The 7,687-nt window shown below is 39.1% G+C and overlaps 2 protein-coding genes across 4 annotated transcripts; one reads left to right on the plus strand and one right to left on the minus strand.

Annotated features, from left to right (window-relative positions):
* Positions 1-382: 382 nt before the first annotated feature.
* On the plus strand, positions 383-3,083 carry LOC125967297 (zinc finger protein OZF). The gene is made up of 2 exons (XM_049718261.1): positions 383-841; positions 1,172-3,083. The coding sequence occupies exons 1-2, from the start codon at positions 724-726 to the stop codon at positions 2,122-2,124; spliced, it is 1,071 nt and encodes a 356-aa protein (XP_049574218.1). The 5' UTR covers positions 383-723; the 3' UTR covers positions 2,125-3,083.
* A 956-nt stretch (positions 3,084-4,039) lies between these two features.
* Positions 4,040-7,602, minus strand: LOC125967291 (gastrula zinc finger protein XlCGF57.1). 3 transcript variants are annotated; one of them, XM_049718250.2, is made up of 3 exons: positions 7,137-7,602; positions 5,695-6,033; positions 5,473-5,624 (listed from the first exon to the last, which is right to left on the minus strand). In XM_049718250.2, the coding sequence occupies exons 1-3, from the start codon at positions 7,258-7,260 to the stop codon at positions 5,614-5,616; spliced, it is 474 nt and encodes a 157-aa protein (XP_049574207.1). In that variant the 5' UTR covers positions 7,261-7,602; the 3' UTR covers positions 5,473-5,613. The 3 variants fall into 3 exon arrangements, with proteins under 3 accessions (XP_049574204.1, XP_049574205.1, XP_049574207.1); XM_049718247.2 differs by having other exon boundaries at positions 4,040-6,033; positions 7,137-7,593; XM_049718248.2 differs by lacking the exon at positions 7,137-7,602 and having other exon boundaries at positions 4,040-5,624; positions 5,695-5,840.
* Positions 7,603-7,687: the final 85 nt, after the last annotated feature.

The following is a 7,687-nucleotide window of genomic DNA, read 5'->3' on the forward strand; positions in this document are numbered from 1 at the left end:
TCCCATAAGTCCTGGGATAAAGAAATCATTGCGGCATCCCTGGAAATAAATAATGATTGAAATGAATGAATAAATAAATATTGAAAAAAATAGAAATATCAAAATAGATAAATGATTACAAAAATAAGTATTGGATTAATTCAATAAGTATTGAATACATTAAACACAATGAAATATTTAAATATGTACTATTTCATATATTTAGGCTTGGCACGCTTGGTCCTCCAGGGTTTTGTCTTGTCGTCCACATATGTATCTACAGCGGAATCTTCAAAACCTTCTTTTTGAAAGCATGCTTGCTATTGATTTTTGAACTCATCGTTGATAAATTTGTCATTTTAATTAGCTACCGTTCATGTTCGTAACTCTGGCGAGTGGTTTGTCCAGGTGGAGTTGCCGTACAATTTCCGCTGCAGCGCTCCCTCTGTGTACCATTTTGCTAACTAAACGCGGGTCATTAAAAATAACTCCTCCTAAATAACAACTTAACATACTAAAGCCACAACGCAGTATGTCCTATCGCTTATTTACTAGACTAAAACATCATGAGTTCAGTCTTTATGTCTGGATAAACTCACTGCGGTCACTCGTCTCCGTGCACACTGAAGCGTCTCCAGTTTGCTTAGCATAACTTGCTAGCTGCGAACAAAGAGACTCGTTTGTAGGCAGCATATTGTGTTAAGAAAATATCAAGTGTGAGTATAAAGTGATTATCACGAGGAAATGTCTGCCAAAATTTTAGAAGACGAGGGTGGACTTTCTCGGACAAAGGGGAACAAGCGACGACGTCAATTACTGGACGCTGTTTTCAAGAAGCCTCGAGTTGGGTTCCGCAAAACAGGTTAGGTAACGATTCATTTACACTTGTTAAGTAACTATTTTACAAATGGGTTACTAAGTCAGACACGTCAATGTCCGAAATTTACAGTTTGATATTGTGGCAAAACCCAAGCACGTTGTGTCATGTCGGCAGCTTATATTAGTGACATACATTAGCTGTTTTTCACTCTATCTATGACAAGCGTCTCTCCAATTACTATATTTCCATTTTTGATGTGTCTGCAGCAGGGCTTAAACCGTGACCCAAAGCTCAAGTTGCCAAAACAAATAAAACACAACATTAAAATGACAGCATAAGTTCACCATGTTTCTGTGTTCTTGTGTTCTATAGATGTCAGTGAATATCTTTGCCAAGAGCAGCAGGAGCCGGAGTCGCCTTACGCTAAAGAAGAAGAAGAGGAGGAGAGAGTGATGTCAAAATTTCCCCACATTAAGGAGGAAGAACAAGAGGCCGATATCACCAATTTTACATTGACTGGTGTTATTGTCAAGATTGAAGATGATGATGAAAGCGAAAGTAATAGCAACAACTGTGGAGGATCACAAGCAGACAGCCTCTTACCTCCATTATCAGACAGTGACCAAACGTCACACACTTCTGACACTGATGACGAGGAGCACTCAAAAGGTGACATATGTCACACTAACAACAAACCCTGGAAATGTTCTCACTGTGAGAAAACATTTGATGCCAAGTATACTTTGAAAGTACACATGAGAATACATACTGGGGAGAAGCCTTTTGCCTGCTCAGTTTGTGGTAAAACATTCACTCAGAGGGGACATTTGGGAACACATGCAAGAAAACACACTGGGGAAAAACCTTTTGTCTGCTCATTTTGTGGTAAACGATTCTCTGGAAAGGGAAACTTAAGAACACATACAAGAACACACACTGTGGAGAAACCTTTCGCCTGTTCAGTGTGTGGTAAAAGATTCACTATAAAGGGAAACTTACGAACACACACAAGGACTCATACTGGGGAGAAACCTTTTGCCTGCACGGTTTGTGGTAAAAAATTCTCTCAAAAGCCAAATTTGGTTACACATGCAAGAACTCACACTGGGGAGAAACCATTTGCATGCTTAATTTGTGGCGCAACCTTCTCTACAAAGGATGGTTTAATCAGACACACGAAAACACACACTGGCGATAAACCTTTTCCATGCTCAGTTTGTGGTAAAAGATTTTCTCAAAAGCCAAATTTGGCTGCACACTTAAAAACACACAGTGGAGAGAAGCATTTGCCTCCTCATTTTCTGGTAACAGATTCAGATGAGTGATACACAAATGTTTTTCCCCCCCAATGTTGATATTATTATTGATAGTGAAGGAAGCCATTGACCATTATTAGTAGCCTGTATCTGTCTGTGGTAAATAGGAAAATATTGGCTCTAAGCACGTTTGTTTTTAGACCTGCAACATGTTAAAGTTTTTTTTTCTATCTTAGAAAATAGACTTAGTTGTTTGAACAAAAATGTGCAGGGGGCTTGCATGCTCAGCAGCATGTCTTTGAACCGTCAATGAGTGAGTTTCCTCCAGTAAACAGCTATCATTATTATTATTTTTGTTTGTTCAAAAACAAAAAAGTGCATCCGCATTGCAGGTTTTGGCTAGTAGCTCACGAGCAGTACTTAAACATCCTGCCACGTTTTGATTCATTGCTTATTGTGTGGGTTCAATTCCACCTCTGGCCCTCCCTCTGTGGAGTTTGCATGTTCTCCCCGTGGGTTCTCCCTGGGGACTCCAGTGTCCTCCCACATCCCAAAAACATGCTTGGTAGACCGATTAAGCACTTCAAATTGCCCCTAGGTGTGAGTGCAAGTGTGTATGGTTGTTCTTCTCTGTGTGCCCTGCGATTGGCTGGCAACCGGTTCAGGGTGTCCCCCGCCTACTGCCTGATGACTGCTGGGATAGGCTCCTGGCTATAACGCACTTTTGTTTTTGAGCATTTGCTTCCTGCTGTGTACTGATCCTTATGACCTTGTGTTGATAACTACATTTGTTTTTATTTTTTTAATATGAGGCAGCATGTTGTGAAAATGACTTTGAATCATTAAAAGCAAATAACGCTTTACTGTTCCTTTTTTTTTCATCCGAGCCTGTACAGGCTTAAGAACCACCATTGAGTTAAACTGAATTTTTGTCTTTTCTGGAGCTTTTGTATGACTGTAAATTATTGAAAAATTATGACCAAATAATTTGTCAATCTCAAAACAATAATAAAATTGTTTTAGATGTATTAGTTGTGTGTAATTCCCCCCCAGCCCCCCCAAAAACAGTAGTATCTTAAATATGGCTTATGAAATATTATGAGACTTGTCTTACCTTATTAGGGGTTAGCAAATCACAATGTTGCCACACAAGAGATTATCGATCCGTTCCATTTAATCATTGAAAACATCTCCGTATAGCTAGATCTCCAGTTCATGGTTTTACTCTGACCATGCTTGCTGTATGGTACATGCCTGTGGTAGTGTCAGGGTTGCAAATATGCCAAGTGTGCCCATGAAATAGTAGATTTATTAGTCAACCAGTCTAAAACTGGTTGATTAGTGGTTGATGTAATGCTTCGCACATTGTGCTTTATTAAAAAAAAAGGTACGACTTGCCTGCGAAAATAGTAGAATGGAAATGTATACAAAAATGATTTACATCATGGAAGCTTGTTCATACAGAACAAATAATTCTAAGAAATGTAATTCTGATCTATAAAACATACCAAAGCAAAGCAGGTTTGAAAGCAAATGAAAAAAAAAAAAAAAATTTCAAAATACTAAATGGGATGACTACCAGCTTATCTGTGACAGACTTAAGATGGTAAAGCAAGAAAAAGACAGAGTGGCACCTTGACTTGCAAATGTAATTTGCATCATTTCTTCCCTTGTGTTGTAAAGCCTCAGACACATCACTACTGGAGTGTACTGAGGGGGGGAAATGGAGCAGTAAGGATAGTGTAATGCCCTCGCATGTGGGCAAGGGGAGCCACAGTCATTGACATTCACACTGAACTAACCACATGGTTGACGGCCAACCCAACTGACTTTACAGCCTGAAATGACTCACTCGGCTATGGCCCTTAAATCAATCAATCAATCAATCAACCAATCAATCAATCAATCGGTCAGTCGATCGATCTTTTATTGGCCAAGTTTGAGCATGCCAAACAAGTCACGCATCAACAAACAAATACTAAATGTGTGTATACAGTATGTGCGGGTTTTGGCTGGATTACAATTTAGAAAACCTGTTTTAATTTATTCCTCATTCTATGATGTTTGATTATCTACAATACAGTGATTTTTGTTCATTAAAAGCACATTTTTGAGGCATCTGGAACAGACTGATGGCATTTTAATTTCAATATGAAAAACTGATTTGATTTTGAAATACATTTACCATCTTGTTCATGGAATGAATTAAACTTGTAAGTTTAATCACAGTTTACATTTGTTTAATGATCAGTTTACTTTGTCATAATAAAATCAGTGGAACTGTTTACATTAAATATAAGTTAGAATGACATTAAAAATACCAAACAAATTACATCAAAATTAAAAATCAAAACAACTGAATGAAAATGTCTTTTTGGTGCTATCAAAGAGTACACTTGCAGTTTGTCAACAGTGGAACATGTCATATGTCCTTTTGATTGTTCATCATCATCAATGTGACATTGTGTCATCATCACTCGGTGATACTGGAGGTCAAGAGGCATGGTGGTCTCACTATCTTGCGTTGTCATGTGTTGACTGATGCTTGGGCGGTCAGCTCCTGGGTTCTCCTCCCTTTGTCGTCATCTTCACTCTTAACAGCGACAGCAGTCAATGGGATCTTAGTGATAACATCCTCCTCTTCTTCTTTCTTAATGTAGGAGGGCTCTGGCTGCACTTCCTTCTTTTTAATGTCAGCGGTCAACTCGTGCTGCTCAGGACCAAGATCTTTCGTACCTGCACTTAAGTTGTAGACTGAACCGCTAACAGGTTTCTCTCCTGTGTGTGTTCTTGTGTGTCTTGTTAAATGTACCTTTTGAGTGAAAATTTTTCCACAAATTGAACAGGCAAAAGGTTTCTCTCCCGTGTGTGTCCTTGTGTGGCTTACTAAACTTCCCTTTACAGAGAAACTCTTGCCACAAACAGTGCAGGGAAAAGGTTTCTCACCTGTGTGTGTCCTTATGTGTGTCCGTAATGTTGCCTTCACAGAGAATTTTTGGTCACAAACTGTGCAAGCAAAAGGTTTCTCACCTGTGTGTGTTCTTGTGTGTATTCTTAAGTTGCCCTTTGCGGAGAATTTTTGACCACAAACTGAGCAGGCATAAGGTTTCTCCCCAGTGTGCGTTCTTATATGTGCATTCAGAAGTCCCTTCCAAGCAAATCTTTGACCACAGACTGAGCAAGCAAACGGTGTCTCACCAGTGTGTGTTCTTGTGTGTGTTCTTAAGTTCCCTTTTTCAGAGAATCGTTGACCACAAAATGAACAGGAAAAAGGTTTCTCCCCAGTGTGCGTTCTTGTGTGGCTTATTAAACTGGCCTTTTCAGTAAAGCTTTTACTACAAAGTGAACAGGTAAAAGGCTTCTCTCCAGTGTGTGTTCTTGTGTGTTTTATCAAATTTCCCTTTTCAGAGAATCTTTGGCCACAAAATGCGCAGGCAAAAGGTTTTTCCCCAGTGTGTGTTCTCATGTGAGTCGTTAAACTACATTTTTGATTTACTATAAGACCACACACTGAGCAGGAGAAAGGTTTCTCCCCAGTGTGCGTTCTCATGTGTCTTTTCAATGATGACCTGTTGAAAAAGGTTTTGTCACACTGAGAACATTGCCTGTGTTTTTCGTCAGCGTGATCTGTCATATCACCTTTAGAGCATCCATCGTCATCAGTTTCAGGAGAGGGTGATGATATGTCATCACTATCTGATAGTGGAGCTAAACGGCTGTCCATTTGTGATCCTTCGGAGTGGTCTCCAACACCTTCTGTTGTGGCGTGTTGACTTGAGCTGCTGCTGCTTGGAGGCTCAGCCCCTCCCATCACCTCGCTTTGACCATCGTCTTCCTCATCTTCTCTCTTCAGAAAGATGTCAGTCAATGGCAACTTGGTGATATCAGTCTCCAACTCTTCCTCTTTAATGTGGAGTGGCTCTGGCTCATTTTCCTCTTTACAATTCGGAGGCTCAGGCTCCTGCTGCTCACTAAGCTCTGCAAGACACAAGACAAACACACATTGTTTGACAAAGTCAAGTTTGTGACTTTGTTGTCTAGTAACGTTTATCTTGAACATGTTCAATTATGAGCTTCAACAGTCACTCATTTGTGCTACTTTTAAAGGCACTTGAGCAGTTCAGTAATTGGAAAATTTGAATCGGCAATTTTTAGGATGATAATGTTATTTATTAAATGCCTGCGACTCTTGTGAAAATAAACGGCTCAAAAATTGGATCGACCGATATTCAACTTAATTGCTAGACTAATTAATTCTAAAAATATTTGATAGTGACAGCTCTATTTTTATGCTCGTTTTTCTGTCCATACATTTTTGAACTGCTGTGAATGAAGCAGCAAGTTAACCAAAAATGAATTTGCCAATTACCACAGTGCCTCAAAATGGGTTGTGGGAGGAGCACCACCAAAACTTGCCAATATGACTTAACATTGACAACAATAGTCCACAACTTCAAAACACTCACTCTTGGAGAAACTAAATTCAAAACATCACAATGATGAAATGAAAGCTTAGCAAGTGCAGAACTATGTTAAACGTAAAGGGCAAAGTCACTGACCACCTGAAACAACATGTCGAGCTCAAAGACACCAGGAGGTATGCAAACAAACAAAACATTATTTATGAAATATTTTCAAGTGATAAAATATTGACTTTTTTTAATTTAAATTTAAATTCGTTCAATATGATGTCTTGACATTATATAGCTACATATACGTACAATACCGAGTGAATGTTGAATGTACAGAAAAAAACATTACAAGAAATAGGCTCCTTGGTCCTTCAAACAGTAATGGAGTAATTTGTTCAAGGGTATATACTTAAGCGTTATGATGAGGGGGAAATAGCCTACTCATCGCTCCCATATATGTATATTGTGTCAACAAACACTTGCCACCATTTATAGTGCTTCTGTTTACCTTCAAGTAAAGGTAATCAACTAAAATCATTTTTGTAGCCAAAGCACAAGTCATGGTGTGCACAACTTTCCACAAGACCTCACAGTTCAAAGACGTGGTATCTAGATTATACGTGAATACACTTTAATTTAGTAGCTAAACAAGCGTAAAATTGAACAAACCTGCTCTGTGTAACACATCTTGAGGCTCATTGAAAACGCCGTCCAATAGTTTGCGTTGTGGATCCTTTCCTTTTGTCCAAAAAAGTTCCTCCTCGCACTCTTCCTTTACAGTTTTTGCACACATTTTCTGACGATAACCTCAACACTTCACACTCACGCTTGATTTGTGCCTATCACAAGACGTGTTCTTGTCAAACAAGTCTCTTTGTTAGCGGTTAGCAAGCTAAGCTAAGCTTGGCTAGAAGAAGCTTCAACAACGTGCATTGAGAAGAGTTTACACGATCACGTAGATTTTATGGGAGTGGTTTTATTTCGGCAAGGTAGTGATATAACGCTCTACGTCTAGGTTTCAGTACGAGGTATAATAATTGGGGAATATTTATTTCGCGACCCGCGTGCGGTTAGCAACAACGAACACGGAAGTCAGATGAACAGCGGAAGTTGTACGACAACTTCACTTGGACAAACTTCTTCCCACTCTTACAAACACCATAAAAAAACTAATTCAATCAAGTCCCCTCTGATAAAAAGTGCAACAAGTTTTATCCAGA

Source organism: Syngnathus scovelli, chromosome 4, assembly GCF_024217435.2.
Source record: "Syngnathus scovelli strain Florida chromosome 4, RoL_Ssco_1.2, whole genome shotgun sequence".
NCBI classification, from domain to species: Eukaryota; Metazoa; Chordata; class Actinopteri; order Syngnathiformes; family Syngnathidae; genus Syngnathus; species Syngnathus scovelli.

Excerpts from the sequence above, each read along its gene's own strand:
- LOC125967291 (XM_049718247.2), bottom strand. The coding sequence starts at position 7,260 with ATGTGTGCAAAAACTGTAAAGGAAGAGTGCGAGGAGGAACTTTTTTGG. Across the intron at positions 6,034-7,136 it reads AGATGTGTTACACAGAGCAG|AGCTTAGTGAGCAGCAGGAG; the intron begins GTTTGTTCAATT and ends TGTGTCTTGCAG.
- LOC125967297 (XM_049718261.1), top strand. The coding sequence starts at position 724 with ATGTCTGCCAAAATTTTAGAAGACGAGGGTGGACTTTCTCGGACAAAG. Across the intron at positions 842-1,171 it reads AGTTGGGTTCCGCAAAACAG|ATGTCAGTGAATATCTTTGC; the intron begins GTTAGGTAACGA and ends TGTGTTCTATAG.